General features: G+C 40.2%; 1 protein-coding gene across 1 annotated transcript in view; it reads right to left on the bottom strand.

The window, feature by feature from the left end:
- Nucleotides 1–20305, bottom strand: part of DUS1L (dihydrouridine synthase 1 like) — a 1030374-nt gene that overhangs the window by 368234 nt on the left and 641835 nt on the right. The window contains exon 9 of the mRNA XM_044069730.1: nt 4014–4110. Within this exon, the coding sequence (XP_043925665.1) occupies nt 4014–4110 (97 nt within the window). The remainder of the gene's footprint in view (nt 1–4013; nt 4111–20305) is intronic.

Genomic DNA, 20305 nt, shown 5'->3' on the forward strand with positions numbered 1-20305 from the left:
GAAAATCCAAATCCCATCGAGCTACGCGCTCGAGAGACTTGAACCACTGAAATAAATAGGGCATGCTGGAGGGACAGATTCATAACCCAGAGGCTCCCTTCACTCTGGAATAAAATCCCAGTCCAGGTTAGGCAGAGTCCCTCACTGACTCTCTTCAAGAGGAATCCTGATGAGTGGATGGGAGATAGTAGGTTTACCCCGGGTATCACTTCTGTGTCACTGTTAGACAGAGGCACAGTATACTAACCTCAAAAAGGGCATAGCAAAATTCATTTAAAATGGGTGGCAAAAGCCAAACACACTCTGGCTAGGCTTATAAATGCCCTAGGGCAGATAGCCTAGTATGAACCTATGAACCTATAAAAATTAAGGTCTCTGTCCTATGAGATACCACAATCTCAGGTTCAAGGCAGCAAACTCATGACCCACTGATGAGTCGCCATCTGGGATCTGAATGACAATGTTAATGTTAACAATTTCTAGCAAATTTTAAAGGATATACACAAATATAACAGAAAATAAAATAATAGTTTCAAGCAAATTTTAAAGGATGGACACAAATATAACAGGAGATAAAGTACGTACACTGAAATTTGAAAAGAAACCCGTAAGTATGCAAGGTCAAAGTACACTCAAAAAGAAGTACACGAGGTCATAAAATACACACAAGAGAAAAGTTTTTCTGCAGCATATAACAGCTGCAGAACAACCCACTAATATATGGAGTTATAAAATACCTGCAAAAGGGAACAGTTTGATACTAGAATGTTACAGATGGGATTGTAAAACATGCTTAACTCAATGTGTAAAGATGAAAATAGAGTTGTGAATAAATCAGAAGCTTGCTATAATGAGAAATGTGTGGTTACAAGGATGAATTACTAGCTGACAGGATACAGAGAGTGGAATTGTAGGCACCATAGAAAAAAGGGAGGGTAGGAGTTGAAGAAGAAGGCAACAGAGGTGGGGACAGAATGACAGATGGGATGAAGAGAAATACAAGAAACGTGTGATGAGTTGGTTAGGTGAGGGGAAAATTAGTGTGTGGTAATAGCAGTATGGTATGAGATATGAAGTTGGAGGGACAGTTTCGATAAACGGGGGCAGGGCTAGAGTAGTAAATGCAGGAGTAAGGAATAGGTGTATGTGCTGGTCAATCCAGCTGGAGTAGTGAAAGTGGGACTGACTGACTAAGGGTCCTCTTTAGTCAACAAGGGAGCTTTTTCCCTTTTCTTAGTTTGAAAGCAATCTGGAAGGTGCCAGAGGGGGACAAATCATATAGGCTTCCTCAAGCAAAGTAAGAGTTTCCCAGGGGCATGCTAATAGAAGCCTTCAATAGTTTGTATTATCTGTTGGAAATCTTAAGCCTGACTCCTGTACAGCACGGGTAAAAAGGATCTCCTCCCAAAAGGAAGCATACAGGATGGCTTGTGAGAGATCTTTCTGTGAAGGGTGTAAAGTCAAGCCACTAAGTACTATGCAAGCATGTATCAAAGCCTGTCACCATAATCATAGTGCTAACACAATTAAAATTGCAGAAGGTAGCCCACTGTAGATGCCATGAATTAACCATCCTCCTTAAACCCAAACTCAGGAAGAACTTAAAGATTTTCTAGCACTTGATTTAACAGAAAGGACTATGACCTGAACATATGAGAAAATTAGTTGAAGGATGTAGGGCCCAGTGATGCACAGGATAAAACCCTCTTGCCACCCCTACTCAAAGCTTCAGACTCCCTGTCAGGCAGCAAGGTGCTGTGGTTTCTGGGTTCTATAGTGAACCAAAAGGACTACAGAGAAGTGTGCTCTAGGGTGCTTGGTCAGGACCTCATTCTAGTCAACAATGGCCTTACAGAGCAGAGCAAACTTCTTAGGAGACGATGATGTTACATCAGTTTGCTTCCAATATGCATGTGTGGCATCCTTGACAATGGGCTCCACAAATGGAATGACCCAAGATTCTTTCACCTTCCTTCCCAGACGGTCATTCAACTGTTTCTGAAAAAAATACATGGGGTCACAGGTCAATTTGTGGTAAACTTCATTAGCTGAAGGAGGGATTGTGGTAAACTTCATTAGCAAAGGAGGGATCATACAGTGAGGAACAGCTGCGGGTGTCTCACTGCCCCATCCATTTTAAATTCAATTTAAAGTGATTCAATAAAGGCCTCCAGGGACCATCTTTCTTATCACTAGGTGGTGTCTGAAATAATATCCCCTCCTCTGCACCCATAAGAAGGACCCTTTCTACGGTCCCTTGGACCAGAAGCACACTGTAGAGGATGAGGGGGCAAGGTCACATCAACCTAATCCACTTGGATGAGAATCATTCTCAAGAAAGGAGGGAAGTTTTGAATTCTATTTTGTAATCTCAAGATATGACACGTAAAACAAACTTCTTAAACACCTCTATTTGCTTTGATATTTCTATGTCAGTTCTCCGTTCTACCACAAAGGTGTATCAGCTGTGAAAACCTTTCACTTACTCATTGTTAATGGACAGAAATAGTGTCATATGCATACATACACAGCTATGTATTTGTGAATGCGCGTTTTTTTTGTTTACCAGGGTAGGACACCAATAGTAATGGATCTATGCATGGAAGCAAATTGTCTAGACTCAGTTCTACTAGTTGTAAATAGAACTGGGTATATATATATATATATATATATATATATATATATATATATATATATATATATATATATATATATATATATATGTGTGTGTGTGTGTGTGTATATATATATATATATATATATATATATATATATATATATATATACATATATATGTGTGTGTGTATATATATATATATATATATATATATATATATATATATATATATATATATATACATATATATGTGTGTATGTATATATATATATATATATATATACACACATATATATGTGTGTGTGTGTATATATATATATATATATATATATATATATATATATATATATATATCTGTATGGGTCTCGAAGACCATTTGACCGAAACGCATTTGATCGAAATTTCATTTGATCAAAAACCAGTATTCAAGGAAAATAACAGTGAGTTGTCCCCCTCTCCAATGTCATGCGACCCTGGAGTTGGTATATATACTTGGGGGGGGTGTGTCGGCAGTGAAGCCCCCAACCTATTTTCATTTAAAATCTGTACTTTTTGTGTTATTTTCTTCTTTTAAAGGAAACTAGGTGGGGGGCTTTGCCCCCCACACACCCCTAACTATATATACCAACTCCAGGGTGGCACGACATTTGGGGAGGGGGACAAATCTGAGATTTATGCCTTCAATACTGGTTTTCGATCAAATGAAATTTCAATCAAATGGGTTTCGGTCAAATGGTCATTCGATCAAATGAAGTAGACCCATATATATATCTTGTATAAGTGGTCCTATATGTGCAGCAACCCTCTTATTCTATATCACACAGTTCCAACAATCTGTACTGATTTCTTCTTATCTTGTAAATCGTCTTACTCAAATTATTTTTTTTTTACTGCATTTTATGAAGTGAGGTCACTGTGCTATGCCAGTTAACAAATACAAAAAAGAAATGAATGAATCATTGAATATATAACATCAGAAGCAGTGAGGCATTTTTTGTAATTTCCTGAGCTTCAATCTGAAAAATACAATAAACAGCTGGTAACTGTCTGAAGGGCTACTTTGTACTATTACACCCTGCTCTTAAGCCATTACCCCTCATACCATACAAAACAATGCCTTGGAAAAAGGCGAGTATGGCACCTCATCAACTATTCACACCATGCAAAACAATTCCTTGGAAAAACAGGATTATAACAAACTCATTTCTTGTTTTCTCACATGAGTTCTGAGTGTTCTTTCTCTAAAGGAACCGGAGAAGATGTTCAGCTTTTTCATAAACTCATTCCCAACAACCTCAACACTGCATCAGAGGACTACTTGACACAACTTAGACTTGGATAACATAAGGACGACAAAATCACCAGCAGTCATCTGGCCTGATCAGCTGTTCCTTACCTTGCACTTGAGTTTCAGCCGTGTGTTCACATCCACAATACCCTGCAAATTTTTTGCTTTTGCAAGCTCATCCCGTAGGTCCTTGTAGATTTGCAACCTATGAAAATTACAAGACAGCAATACATGTTTTTTCTTTCCCTTCAGTTTTCTATTTTTGTAAGACTCTTTATTTCTTGTTTTTAATGAATTTACTTCTATGAACAAATTATGATACAAACAGTGCAGTCCTCATGTACATTGCACAAGCTTCTAACTTTGGCATATGGTTCTAATCAGTACAGAAGACAATGTTTCTTGTGAGTACACAGTTTAATCATAATCACAGACTAATTCTACAAATCTCAGCTGCAGAAAAGCTTATACCCAATCATTGCATCTACTGCCACTAAAGCTGCAGAAGAGGGCCTTGAGCAGCTAAATCTGTTAGATATGACACTTAACCTTCAAATATATACCCTCATCTATCCATAAATAACTATCTACAGCACTGTAATCCCCATCAAAAAGTACAGTTGTGCAAGAACTTACTATAATTGTAGATGTCCTACTTATCACTCTTGCAGCATTCCCTACAATAGGGATATCCAGCCGAAGACAGCCATATGTCCGGCCAGCACACCAAAGCCTGGGCTCACTCAAGTGCCATACGTCAGATGTGTGTCCTAAGTTCAAGGTGTATGGTACACACTTGATACACAAGTGCCAAATCTTCAGGACTGAACTGCCTCGGAAGAACAGGAGCAGCTGAAAATGAAGAAAAGATGTTATATTTGCATCCAGAAAGAAAGAAGGAAGGAAAAAAGAAAGCCAGAGGGAAAAGAAAAAAAAAACAACAGGTGGAAGGAGGGAGAGATGGACTAATGCAGCAGTGATAAGTAGGACATCTGGTAAGTTCTTACACAACTGTACATTGTCTTTCCTTAATCACAATTGCATTATTGCATACATCAGGGAGAACACTAGAGCTAATGTAAAAGATGGCAGGAATAAGAAAGAAATGAGGAACCTTCCAAAAACCCATGGAGGATGGACCTAGCTAAATTTGCTCGTCCCTTGAAACATCATCAAACTTGTAGCTCTTAGTAAACGTATACGTAAAAGACCAAGTAGTAGCTTCCAAAATGGATCTAGCATTAAGACCATAAAGAAAGCTACAGAAGAAGCAACCACCCAAGTAGAATGAGCAAGAACAGAAGTAAGTAGCAGCTTGTCATGAAAACAATAACAGAAGCAAATGGCCTTAGAAATTCAAGAACAAATAGTTTGCTCAGAAACTTCTAAACTCAATTTCTTGTCCCGAAAGGAACAAAAAGTTGCTCAAATTTCCTAACATCTTTAGTCTTGTCTAAATAATATCTTGAGCTGTCTATGCAAATCTAAAGAATGGAGAATCTTCTCACTGCTATTTGAGGAGAAGGAAAGAGAAAGGAAGATGGATGGTATGATTCAAAGACAGACACATCACTGACTACTTTAGGCATAAAAGATGGAGTGGTTCTAAGGAGGAACTGCCATAAAGGCCTGAAATTCAAAGACTCTCTTGGTAGAAGTTAGAGCCACCAACAAGACTGTTTTCCAGGTATACAGTTTTAAGAAACAAGAAGAAGCTGCTATTTAAAGGATGGCTGAGTCAATTTTTCAACAAAGTTAAGGCCCCAAGAAGGAGGAATGGGTTTTCTTAGAGGCCTAATATAAAGGATGTATTTGAGAAACTTTATAACCTCAAACCTCAAAAAGAGTGGCTGATCCAAAGGCAGACAAGCAGAAATGGTTGACAAATGAGCTTTAACAGAATAGTATGCTAGACTACAACTGAGCAACATGCATAAGAAAGAAACAACAGCAAGAATAAAGCAAGAATACCCACCAAAAAAGGGTCCTGTTCATTTTTGTGACACCAAGAAGAAATCCTTTCACAATTCACAACATAAGATTTTCTAGTAGTCAGTCTTCTGGCCTCCTGCAAAACCTGTAGCACATCCTCAGAAAACTGGTGCCCAAAAGGAATCAAAATCTTAGCACCTTGAGAATCAATTGCAGCGTAAGAAAATGAGGGTGAATTAGAGAGTCCTTCTCTTGTGAGAATCCATCCATCCAATGGGGCAACCTGTGATGACTACCATTGGCCAAGTGAAAAAGAAGGGAAACCTATGATTTCTAGGTCAAAGGAAGCCATCAACAAGATTCTGGGCCTCTTCCACATCATCATGTGCAGGACCTTCGGCAATAGAGGTAAACAGGAAAACCCATACTGGAATATCCCTTTCTAAGAAAAAGGCATGGTGTCTAAATTCCATGTCACAAGACTCAGCACTCTGAAACAGAACCTGGAAGCTGCCTGTTCTGAGGGGAGGCAAATTAATCTACTTGAAGTGTATCCCACCAATGTATGATGTCCAGGAAAAAAATATCTGTGAAGCATCCATTCATGAGGATCTGTTTAGTCTGCCACAACACTGCATTCTGTGGGACTACAGACCACCTGAGGATTCAACTGAAGGTGAATGGCAAAGTCCCATGCTATGACAGCTAGTCTGCAAAGACGGTAAGCCTTTGTTCCCCCTTGTTTATGTACCACATGACAGTGGTGTTTTTCTGTGAAAACTCTGAGTGGACCCAGAGTCCAAAAAAATGCACAGTCTGAATAGCCATGATAAGAGCTTTCTCTTCCTTGATGTTGACATGATCTTTTACCTCATGTGATGACCAAATCCCCTGAATTCTGATGTGACTGTAATAAGCCCCCTAGGCTAGGGGTAGAGCCTCTTTAAACAGCTCCTGAGCAGGAGAAGGTTCTGCAAAGGGAAGAACCTGGATTCTGAGAGATATATGTGATCCAGCATAGAAATTCCTTTCTTAGGAAAAGTATGCAAAGAAGACAAAGTAGCAGCAGCTTCCAAAATGTATCTATCATCATCGGCCTCCTTCTCATTTTCTGCATGAGATCGGGGCATCATGTTAATTGTCACCATCTCTCTCGATTCAATGCCTCACTCCTGGTTTCTTCATCATTCATGCCTGACTGTCGCAGATCTTTTCTCACACAATCCATCCACCTCTTTGCTGGATGTCCTTGTTTCCTCTTACCTTCTTCCTGTGTGTCTCAATTCTTCTTCACCAGATTGTCTTCTGCTTTTCTGAACATGTGTCCTAACCAGTGTAATCTATTTTCTTACCTTTTCTGCAATTGGAGGTACTTTGCTTGCTATGGAAAGTATAACAAAAGCAAATGGCCTTAGAAATCCAAGAATAACTGGTTTGCTTAGATACTGCAAGAGAGGAATGGGAAAGCCCAGAGGGTGATAGTGTTGTAGCCAAACTGACTTCACATACCACTGTAGGTTCCACATATGGAATCTGACAAAAGGAACCACTGGATCAGTGGATGACATGTGCCCTAGGGCTCCTGTAAAGCTTTTTATGTGGAGAAAAATGAACAGAAAATACAAGGAAATAATCTGTGAACACATATATGATATTAGAAAAAAGAAAACCACTAATGCTTTGCTTTGGTACAATACTGGGTGCTCTAGATTCAAGAAATGTTAACAGAGTAGTAGCTTCTAATTTTTGTGGTGATTTAAAAACTCTTCTTGAATTTAAAGAGTTAACATGGCAATTGAGGCTAAATGCCTAGACTGCTCCTGGTATTAATGACACTGTTTCCTTAATTAGAAGAGGAAGGCTGCTACTGTATGATGTAGTGTTCAAATCTCATCTTATACACACAATTTTAAACATTTTTTACATAGTGTATTTTATTTACAAACGGTTATTTATTTTGCGGGCTTGGTGCCTTTTATACTGTTATATTTCCATGCCAGTTTTAAACAGTTATGATTTCAGACATGAAAGCCTGTTTTTTATTCACAATTTTAACTGTTTATCATCTTAAGTTGTTGAATGACATAACACTAAGTATGCTAATTTCTGAGTTTTGATTGGATGTTGTTTCAACATAAATAGATCTCAACTACGGCAGTTCATCACTCTGATGAAGTCTTGGATGTAGTCAAGACAAAAGCGCTCAGTCTATATTATAATTCCTTTCAATAATCAAGTGGTGAAGTTTGCTGATTTGTCTCCAGTTGTTTTTTGTGATTTCAGGGAAAACTGTTTTTCAAGGACACTATGAGCAACAGTATTTTAATATGTAAGTTGCAAGGAAGACATGGATAATATTTCTAGCCAAAAGTTAAGATCCCAGACATTAGTAACTTGTAAATGTGGTGAACTCTACCTCCTTTCAGAAAGTGTTTTACAAAAAAACACAGAAGGAAGTTGTAAATTCCTCGGCAAGCATACTGACATGGCTGCTTGTAGCTTATAAAGGAGAAGAGATGGCCAGGGGCTAGTAACACACAATTCAGTGGGAGGCACAGGTACATGGAAGAGACAAGAGACAATAATGTAAGCATTTTTTTCTGCACTACTGTATGAAATCTATTGTAAACTTTTTTTCTGTACTACTGTCTTCTACTACCTTAAATGTTGTGCATCTACACCTAGAAGTGCATATTTATGTTTTTTGTAGCAAAGAAGTAACAGCTAAATATGACTGTGTGTCATAGAATCTTGAACCACTTTTCCAGGCAAAGGGGTATATATAATTTATAAGCCAGTCCACCATACAACTGTAACTGTGTTTGCAGCATTAGTATGTAATAATTTGTGTCCCATCGTGTTGCCCTTCTGCATGTCTAGGTGTGGAAAAGGAGAATGTGTGACCTCAGTCATCACAGGATACACTGACCAATGTGTCTTGGTGCTGGGTCGTCAATGGCCAACAAGTTATTCTCTCAGCAAAAGGAGGATGATAATTTCACTGGTGGAGGTGACCTGAAAGGGTTGATGGAGGCCGCCATGCCCACATCTTGGGGGATGGGGTGGGGTGGAACAGTAGAGGCTCCTCTTCTGATAGCGGGCCAGAGGAATCTGCTCTAAGTTTTCAGCGTCAGTTGCAGGGCTGATGCCTGACAAGGTAATCTAGCAACTGGATGCCAGCCTCAACAAAATACAGTGCCTTCTGGCATGGTTTCTGTACTCAAAAAACAAGCAGATTTCCTCATGTCAACAGGAGTGCAAGTGGCCCATAACATCACCCATTCAAGTTACTGATTTTAGGTGGTGTTCCAAAGACCAAATTACCACCGTAACAGATACAAACAAATGCAATCTGAGGGTCAATGCTGCTCAAAGCTAGAAGTCTAAATCTCAAAATGCACTCGCTTGAAGCACTCCTTAAAATGGAGAACATTGACATTTGTGCTGTAACAGAGACCTGGCTCAAGGCAGCAGAAAGCACCCTGCACTACCAGACTAAAACTCATTCCACACCTTCCTGCCCCAGAACTTGGACCGAAGCTCCAAAGGCGGTAGTGTTTCCATATTCATAAAGGATGTGTACACCTCCAGACTGGTAGCCCAACATAATGCATCAGAGATACTTCAGGTACAGCTAACATTGGGTAAGACAGCGATTCAGGCCGTAGTCTGTTATAGGTCCCCAACAATTTCCCAAGACTCACACTCCACATTCCTAAGCACACTGGAAAACATTAGGGTCCAACCTAACACTCTCATACTGGGCAACTTTAACTACCCCTCCATTAACTGGGAAAACTACTCATGCACCAATACACTTGCCCAACGTTTCCTGGAATTCATTAATTCCAATGCCCTGGACCAGGTCGTTCTTATCCCCACTAGAGGTAGCAACATCCTTCACCTGGTCATTACTAACATGGGCGACCGTTGCTCTACACCAATAATCAACTCCTCCCTGGTTAGATCCGATCACAAACTAATCACCTTGGAAATCCACATCTCTCCCACCCACCCACCCACCCACACTCCACAAAGGTAACCACCATAAAAAACTTCTCCAAAGCTAACTTTGGGCTCCTAAAAACAGAGGTGGCAAACTTCACAGTATCCATGCAAATGGAGAATAGTTGCACGACCGCCAAATCATACACGAGTGCATTGTACGAACACTTACACAAATGCATGGATCTCGCCATACCCAATAGAACCAAGACGCTCTCCTCCAAAAAAAAGAAAGCCAATCTGGTGGTCCCCTGCCATAAACAAACTCTACAACAGAAGGAGTAAACTGATACAGAATAAGGTGTCCCAAGACTGGAAAAACTCCCTTATTAGCCTCAACAAAAAGTTGAGATCCCTCATCAAATCCTCTAAAGCTAGCTATGAAAACAGAATTGCAGCAGATAGTAAAGGCAACCACATGGCTTTCTATAATTATGTAAAGAATCTGCATGGCAATACCCAGATTTGCTCTGAGCTACTGCACAATTGTACCTCCTATACCGAGCAGACAGATATTGCCAATATAAAGGCCGACAGATTCAGTGCCAACTTTACTCCTCTCTCCCCCCAAAGGACCAATCACAATACCAGTTGATTGCCAGGCACCCAGTATTACTGCTGCACAGGTTAAAACAGCACTGTCCAAGGCCAAGAATACAGCTTCTATGGGACCTGACAATATCATTGGCTGTGTTCTACATGAACTACAGAGTGAACTGGCACCTCACCTGTGTGTTCTGTTCAATCACAGCCTCACATCAGGCTTTGTCCCTACCGAATGGCGCACTGCTATCGTCATCCCTCTCCACAAAGGAGGAGCGACTACAGACCCTGGGAACAATCGCTCCATTAGCCTGACAAATCTGATATGCAAAGCTATGGAACGCATCATCATAGACCTAATAAACAAGGATATAGGGAATCTCCAAACTCTGGATCCCACACAGTTTGTTTTTTTTGAAGGGTAGAGCATGCCTGCTCAATTTGGTTGACTTCTTTGAGTCAGTCAACAGAGCTGTAGATGAAGGCAAGGTAGTTCATACAGCCTACCTTGATCTGGCCAAGGCCTTCGATACCATTCCCCACTCAGGAATCCTAGAAAAACTCACTAAGCTAGGCATCAACCCCTATATCACTAGGTGGGTTGCAAACTGACTCTCAGACAGAACCCACAGTGTGAAAGTAGCTGAATCCAAGTCAGACTGCCGACCAGTCACGAGTGGAGTCCCACAGGGATCGGTCCTGGGTCCTCTCCTGTTTGGTATCTACTACTCAGAAGTCCAGGCTAACACGAAGGGACTCTGGCTGACAAAATTCGCAGACGATTGCAAGTTGGGAGCCATTATTAACTCCCCAAGTGATGCTGACATCCTACAGAAAGGTCTCACTGGGACTGACGACTGGTGTCAGAACTATTTCCTTAAGCTCAATGCCAAAAAATGTGTCGTCATCCCCTTTGTGAAAAACCCAGTTCCCATGAGTTACCACATCGATGGTAGTCCACTGAACACAGAAGGCATTATAAGAGATCTGGGAACACAGGTTGGCAGCAACCTTTCTTTTGACCACCACATTGCCACTGTGGTCAGAAAGTCCTTCTATGTGGCACATCTCATTACTAAGGGTTTTGCATCCAGGAAGAAAGAAGTCATTGTCTCCCTCTACTCTTCCCTCATTAGGCCAATTATACAGTACAATGCCCCATTTGGCATGTACCTCACTAGACACCTGCAACAACTGGAGAGGCCAAAAAAGTACCTCACAGAGGATCCTAGGCATTAAACACTTGTCCTATATGGACACACTCAAAAAACTCCAACTATTCTCTGTCTCATATCGCCTACTTAGAGGCGATCTCTGCTTGACTAACAAAGCCATGTCTGACCCAGCTCTGTTAGAAATGCTACATCTAAAGAAATCCCAATTCCTCTACACCACACGTTCCAGAGACCTCAACCTCATTACTACAATCAAGAGAACGTGCTGGAGGGACAGGTTCATAACCCAGAGACTGCCCATGCTATGGAACAGACTTCCCATACATGTCAAACAGAGCACCTCACTGGCCCTCTTCACGAGAAATCTTGATGAGTGGATGAGAAACAGAAAAGTCACCTCGGGGATCACTCCAGTGGCTCTACTCGACAGAGTCACTGGGAACTAAGGTCGGGTGGCATGATGCCAGGGTAATCCTATGGACCAGGCTTGTAAAGGCTCCAGGGCCATTAGCCTAGTACACACCTATGAACCTACGATGCCTAGGCTTGTTACCCTCTGGGCCGGTGTAGCATCCAACGATGCCAGGATCCTCCTGTATCCACATACTGATGTTTTCCTTCTGTGTCGTTCCCAATTCATTGTTCATTGTCCAACCCTCCTCACAACCACTCTGTGTCCAATAACTACCATCCCCACCTTCTGTGTGTATAGCACCTATATGAGTTTGTATTTTATGTTTTTCTGTCTGTTCCTGCTACCTGCCCTTCTCTCTCCACCCCATCAACAGCCATAATTCAATACCTTTCCTAACATACCCTTCTTTTGTACATATAACAAATGGAATTTTCTGCCTCTCAAAAAATACAATAAATAACCCCCACCCCATCACTATTCATACCTTATGGTTACCACTGTCATTTCCCTCTGCTTGTTGGTCTCCCCTTTATGTTCACCATTTCCTTCTATCTACAGTATGAACATGGTTGGCACTTTGCTGAGCACACATGCAGTGATCTATCTGGTGGCTGTTATGCTGCCATTACTGTAGTTACATGGCACTACCTTGCATGTGTCAGCATACTCTGACTCGGCCATTGTAACCTGCCTTTGCTGTGAAGTTTGAGGAGCCTAGTGCTGTTCAACACCTGAAGCATGTCTGATTAGCACTATGGGTCTTGGTGCAGTCATCTCCTGAAAAACAGCCACTGCACGGACAGCCTTTAAATTCAAAGTCTACTTCTCTGCTTATAAAAATGTCAACAAAATAAGTTCTAGCAAAGTACTGCAAACCACCCTTTAAGCAGCAAGTTCACTTTGCCTTACCAAAGCTTACTACTCCAAGTCCAACCTATCACAGACCATATTATTTGTCCTATAGAATGCTGTGAGATAGTTGTTTTAAATATAATTCCATTTTTTTGTAGGGGTCTGTACTTCACCAGTGTGAAGGCTCTGTCTCCACATCAATGATATTTGAACATACTACCACCAAAGCCACATCAACTTGCATAAAAAAGAAAGGAAGAGGGTTGTGTCCCCTGTAAAATGCTTTCTATACATTACTATACATTTTCGTTATGTGGTTGATGAGGCATGTGCCAGTGACTGAAATATGTCTTGAAGAACCAGACTCAAACTACTCACAAAGCTACCTACATACATACATTTTTTCTATACAACTGTTTCAGAAGGGCTGCTTCTGAAGTTAGGCCTCCACACACACAGTCAGGCTACATGTAGTATCATGGTGCAGAGATGTAATGTTTCTACAGTACGTGAACGTTTCGGAGAGAGTGGAATTTCAGTCAACACAAACAGAGACCCCATAAGAAACTCATATGAGTATGTATAATGACTGACAACAATCTAAATTAAATGCAGTTCTTAATAAAATCTCAGACAGATGTTCAGTGTTCAGCATCCTTCCCAACAACAATCCAATCACCTAGTCAAGATTTTTCAAGGAAGCAAGAGTCCATCTAGGTCAAATTAAAGGGAATTCTTAACTGTGACACCAGTGAGGTGTCACTTCCTTCCCTTCTAAACCTGGTATACTGACATACTCATTATTGCATTTCAAAAGTCAATAAAGCCCTCACCATCTTTAAAATTATCTTTCTATATTATTTATTCCATTAAGCTTCATAAAGTACAGTGCAGTTCCTGTTCTTGGTTTACCAATGGCCTTGAACAGCTCCTGAGAGCCAGACCCAGAGCCTGCTTCAATGGAAATGCAGTAATCTCATCATGAAAGCTTCTTCACAACTAAGGTCTATAGTCAGAAAAGCACTTCTAAACACAATGCATCCAAATACACTTGTCAACCCAAGCCCCTATGTTCTCTCTTTCAATGGCAGTGGTGAAATACCTCAGGATTTTTTCTATTATCTACAGGTCTATCTTCCTTCTTCTGCCTCATCTCTTCCACTTCCTAGATATTTCTTCTGATCTCATTAACTTCTAGACTAGAGACTTGTCAGTCTCTTCAACTCTACAATGTTTTCCAGAAGGTCAGGCACAGCTATTCATAACTGTGATATCCCTATGCTGGGCCAGTAATCAAGGAGCCTGAATCTTCACCACTGACACTGGAGAGGGATGTGCAATTGGAATACAAATGGATACACTCAGTACTTCCAGATGCAGCTCTCTGCACCAAGCACAATTTCCCTTAAGAGCACACAGGGCACACACTCAGCCTGGAGTCTAGGTGTCTCTATCTGCCTCTCCCCAGGTCCCTAGTAAGTCTCCCACTGACACTGTGGAACCAGTGCCTAGTGTCCCTGCCCCAAGTAGCTAACACACACATTCTGAGATTTAAATTTTCACACACACACACACACACACACACACACACACACACACACACACACACACACACACACACACACACACACACACACACCCCAGGGAAAGGCTGGCACAGATCACCTACACTACCGACTTTGCCCAGGCTATAAGGCAGATTCACTGCCACCAGTCAGTTACTATAAGGCTCTAAAAAGGATATCCAACTATGCCAAAGTAAATATTAACAGAAATGGTAATGTTGACCACACAGCAAGGCTTTCAGAAGTGGTTAGAGTTGTCACCAAATAAATATGTGTAAATACTCTCAAAGCTTAAATATTTTTTAAAATGCACCAGCCACAATGAAAAGTATAAATACATTTAATAATAAAATTATAAAAAATATGATTGTATAATACAAATGTCAAGTATAATACCATAGAATGCAATTTCTGGTGCACTGTATGTCTTGTATATTTTTTGTATAATTTCTTACATAAGTTTTGTATAATCTCTACATGCGGAGCTTTTTCTCCCCCGGCCTCCACTAAAAATGGGTCTTATCCCAGTCAGACTTTCCCGGCAAACAAATGTAAATAAAAGAACAAGAAAATACTAAATATATATTTACAGTAAACCACAAAGTTCAAATCACAGGAAATATTGAAAATAACACTGATGGACAGACTCATACAAATAAAAAAAATAAGCTTCACTATATTCATGACTGAATCTAGGATAATTATTATTCCTTAATAACTTACTTGATAAAGCAAGGCACAATGAAATATTCTTTTTAGTCAGGTTCATGCTACTCAATACTCAGAGATTACTCCCTGTAGAATATAACATCCAAGATGGCTTGCAGGATGACCTCATCTGGTCACCTGACTCTAGGTTCTCACAGTACCCCTTTTGAAGCTGAGACAGGAATTTAGAATAAATGGCTACAATACACATCTAAATATTTATGGCCGTACCTGGAGCTTCCCCTCTTTTTACTGAGCTAATGAACAAAGTCATTTTCTAGACTCACTGTCTCTGGTCCTATTCGGCACTGTGGGGTACCATTTTAAAGGTTTAACAGCTCATTTACATTTCCCTTATTTTTCTTAAAGTAAGCCAGCTGGTAAACCTCTGCTGTCCCAGTATCCTCTATTAAAACATATACATTTAATTCAGTTAAAATAATATATGTACATTTCTTTTCATTCCAGCATAGTGCACTGTTTATACATTTCAACACAATAAAAGGTCACAAATACATTTTAAAGACAAGCACCTATACAAGTCAGTTTGATATACAAATGACATACAGTTCTAATACATTTGTAACACAAGCATCTTGTACAAATCACTTTGATATTCAAAGGACATATCATTACAAAACTCAAGCTGGCTATGTCGGCACTTGCCCATATCATCAAACAAACTTTATGATTTTTTTTTAAAAAAAAAGCTCAAAAAACTGGACAGCTGGGCGACCAGACTCTTTTCTATTGGTATATGCTCGATTTACAATGTGCACGCTGGTTGGGCTGACCAGAGGGCATGTTTTTAAATGTTAATGGCTTGTCATTGCATAACAAGTAATATACCATATCTTCTTTATTCATACCATAATTTCTTATGTACTTAAGAAGCATCTACTTTACATTCTCTACCAGTGCAGATCACAGCTCTGCTTCAACCAAAATATCTCCTCAGCAACTGAAAAGAATAACTAATAGGGAATGTAGAACCCTAATATTTTTCCTTAACCATAAACATCTCTTGAATACCTTGAACATCATTATCCTTTGCCATCACTAAAGCACAACTGGCATACTCACTTACAAAAGACAAATCCCCATCTTAATATAATCAAACTCACTGCTTTTACTTTGAAATTTGTTTTCCATTAATTTAGTTAATAATCATACCCTGGTTCAAATAAAGATCACCATGGCCACCCATCTTAACGGGTCTATATCATAACTTCGACGACTGAAAACTTTGAAAGTTAAAATGTCGAACCCAAAATATGGAATGGTGAAAATAGTGAAGCCCCAGAACATCAAAATCTTATATAGGGCAAGATTTCAGTGGGCCATTCCGTGGCTTCGCTATTTCCTCCACTGTGTTGCGACAGTTATGGACCTTAGGGTTAGGGTGCGGGTTAAGGTAAGTGGACAGTTAGTAATGTATGTATGGTTTAGTGTGGGGTTGGGTTTTGTTAACTGTATGTGTGCGGTTTATTTATTTTGGTGTGCTTGTGTTTTGTGTATGTTTCCCGGAACAGCAAATTTTTTCGCTAGGAAAAAATTCACTATTCTGAGCGTTCGATGTTATCAGTATTAGAAATTCCAAGTTCGAACTTATGGTGTTCGATATTTTGGAATATCGAATATATGATATAGACCCCATCTTAACAACCAACATACATGATAAAAAAAAAAATAATTTATTTAGACATGCATTTTACGTCCAACATACCTCTCTTTTCACTCAATAAAGCACAAATCTATATGAATGGTACATTCCCTTCATCACACACATCAACCACTTACTATACATAATCTTCTCACACTTTGGTATGCTCATCAGTACAAAGCAATTCCAATCATATCCTTAGTAAAACAAAACATAAAGAAAGATGTCCCTTTTGTCATCAGGAGACTACTCTGAACTTTCTGCATTCTGTACATGCCTCTTGATATTTAATACTCATCCGGTGACTGCCCTTTCGCAGCATACATCTTTGTCCCTAAATCCAACTTTCATCACATACAGTAATTACACTACAGACAATTTACTCTCCAATTCTTTATACTCAAACTAAGAGCGCTAACCATCTTGATCAGTTGTATATACAATGTTAAACATTTATATTATACAAGAAACATATTTCTAATACTCCGATCCGTACACACAACTTTATTTTACTCACCATTAATAAGGGACAAAGGGAAAGGGAAATAATTCTTCCAAATTATTATTCAGTAATATGGTTAATACATCATCATATTCTAGCATTCATAACAGGGCTGCTGATTAATAACTGTTAACGTCTCCGATTAATGCGGAAAAATTATTGGCGATTAAAATTTTTAACATAACACCTATGTGCATTATTTACAGGAGAACCACACCCACAGACTAAAAAAACACATTTATTTCATCATGGTTTGGGGGTTCCTACATTTTACCACCACTTGGGTACTATTTACTGGTTTTAAATATTTTTAAACGAAATTTCGAGTTTGACCACATGGGGTCTAGCATCTTGAAATGATCCTGATTGTTTAGTCTGCCTCTTGGAATCCCGCAATGCAGTTCTTGTCTGTAAAAAAAATTACATCAAGCAGGCCGCTTCCTTCCTAAAGCTTCTGTCACTGCATTGATTCTACATGCAAGCACTGATGTCTTTCGGTCAGTTTTAAGTAACATTTTATGCCATTCAATGACTACTTGAAACACAAACAGTGCAAATGCCACAGAACAGACTTTCAAAGTGCTTTTTACTGCTGCTCCTTCTTAGAATGGCTAAAGTGCAGACTTTTGTGAAGCCTGAATTGCACTACTACAACTCATCTCCCATCCACCTTCAACCCTAACTTCCCTAGCTATCAAAGTGCTAAGGGTAATTTGAGCTGTTACCTGCTGTGATTGACAGCTCACAGCAGGAGACTTGACTCATGTACCGCTTTCTTGTTCTAGCCTTTACTTTCTATATGGGTAGGGGAAGGACCTGGGAGCTGTGACATCATAACATGGGTCGTTTTTTAAGACAGTCATGGGGATGTCTGTTTGGGGAAGGAATTGGCCAGAAAACTATCTGTATTCACTGGCCTTGATTATGTCGATGAATTGGAGACTGCAGCAAGCTTTTCCAGGGCGGGATAAAACTTTTTGAAAGTGAAACAACCACAGTACGGGCAAGGTACGGTTCTTGCTTGTCAATTTAAAATATTTTAAATGTTGTATTGTTGTTTATTCATAGCAGGGACTGCAAATAGGAAGAAAAAGGACAGACAAGTTGACTATTTAATAACAGAATCCCGCTGTTGTCCTTTAATTCACATGTTGTTAAGCAAGCAGCACCAGGTCAGCTTTATTTGATCGCTTCCCGTGTTGTTTCTGGTCTTTCTCTCGTAAGCGATAAAAGGAAGTTGGTTCAAATGGAATGACACTATGCATAAGTGGCAAGGGCATGGGGAATTTATGAGAAAGTTATTACTTTTGAGTTGGTTCAAAATAGAATCAATGGTGGAAAGAACAATTTTGAATGGAAAAATTGTTTTTAAAACTAGTGATACCATGGTTTGCAAATATTGCAAGAAAGACTTTAAACATTATCATGGCAATTTATCGCTAAATTATCACCTGCGAATCAAGCATGCATTTATTGCTCACACAAGTCATCAACACCAGCTGCATCAGCAACTAAAGTTGAATCAGTGCGTCACCAGACTACATTAGTTGAACTTCAGGCGATGGCAAAACCAATTAATCAAGGGAAATACAACAATACTAACACCACTGCAAGATGGACTGCTGAGAATTGTCAACCATAGGTTCATAGGTAGGTACTAGGCTATCGGCCCAAGGGCCTATGTAAGCCTAGCCAACAAGGTTCCCTGGCTTATGCCACCCAAGAAAGTTATTTTCCTGTGCCACTGTCGAGCAGAGACACAGAAGTGATCCCCGGGGTGTATTTCCTATTTCCAATCCACTCATCAAGATTTTTCTTGAAGAGTGCTAATGAAGAACTTTGCTTGACATAGATGGGTAGCCTGTTCCAGAGTATGGGAAGTCTCTGGGACAGGAATCTATCCCTCCAGCACGTCCTGTTTATTGTGGTGACAAGGTTTAGGTTCCTAGCGTGTAGCTCGGAGGAATTGGGATTTCTTTAGGTTTAGCATGTCCAAAAGCTCTGGGTTTGACATAGCTTTATATGTTAGGCAGAGATCACATCGGAGTAGCCGATATGCTACAGAGTAAAGCTGGAGTTTTTTGAAGTGGTCAGTGTAGGGCATTTGTTTGAGGCCAGTAATCCTCTTTGTGAGGTACTTCTGTGGCCTTTCCAGCTGCTGCAGATGTCTTGTGAGATACATTCCAAAAGGGGTGTTGTACTCTATAATGGGTCTAATGAGTGACGAGTAGAGGGGAACAATGACCTCTTTTTTCCTGGATGAGAACCCTTTTGTGATGAGGTGTGCCATGTAGAAGGATTTCCTGACTACTGTGGCGATGTGACTATTAAAGGAGAGACTACTGTCCACCTGGGTCCCAAGGTCTCTTATCACACATTCGGTGTTAAGTAGATTCCTGCCTATGTGGTAGTTCATGGGTACAGAGTTTTTACCAAAGGGGATGACACTGCACTTTTTGGAATTGAGCTTAAGGCCATGGCTCTGACACCAGGCATCTGTCTCAGCGAGGCCCTTCTGTAGAATGCCCACATCATTTGGGGACTTGACTATAGCTCCTAGTTTGCAGTCATCTGTGAACTTCATTAGCCAGAGGCCTTCTGTGTTAGCCTGTACTTCAGAGAAGTAGATACCAAACAGGAAATGTCCCAGGACGGAACCCTGTGGTACTCCACTTGTCACTGCTTTGAGGTCAGATTTGGAGTCTGCAACTTTTACAGTGTGGGTTTTGTCAGTCAGCCAGTTGGCAACCCATCTTTTGACGTAGGGATTTATACCTAGTTTAGTAAGTTTAGCTATAATTCCAAAATGGAGGATGGTGTCGAAAGCCTTGGTGAGGTCAAGATAGGCTGTGTGAACCACCTTACCCTCATCTACGGCTTTGGTGACTGCCTCAAAGAAGTCAATCAAGTTCAGGAGGCATGATCTGCCTTTCACAAACCCGAACTGGGTGGGATCCAGAGTTTGGAGGTTACCAATGTCTTTGTTTATGAGTTCCATGATGATATGTTCCATGGCCTTGTAGACCAGGCTCGTCAGGCT

Source organism: Protopterus annectens, chromosome 4.part0, assembly GCF_019279795.1.
Source record: "Protopterus annectens isolate FY-2018-M chromosome 4.part0, PAN1.0, whole genome shotgun sequence".
Lineage (NCBI taxonomy): Eukaryota > Metazoa > Chordata > Ceratodontiformes > Protopteridae > Protopterus > Protopterus annectens.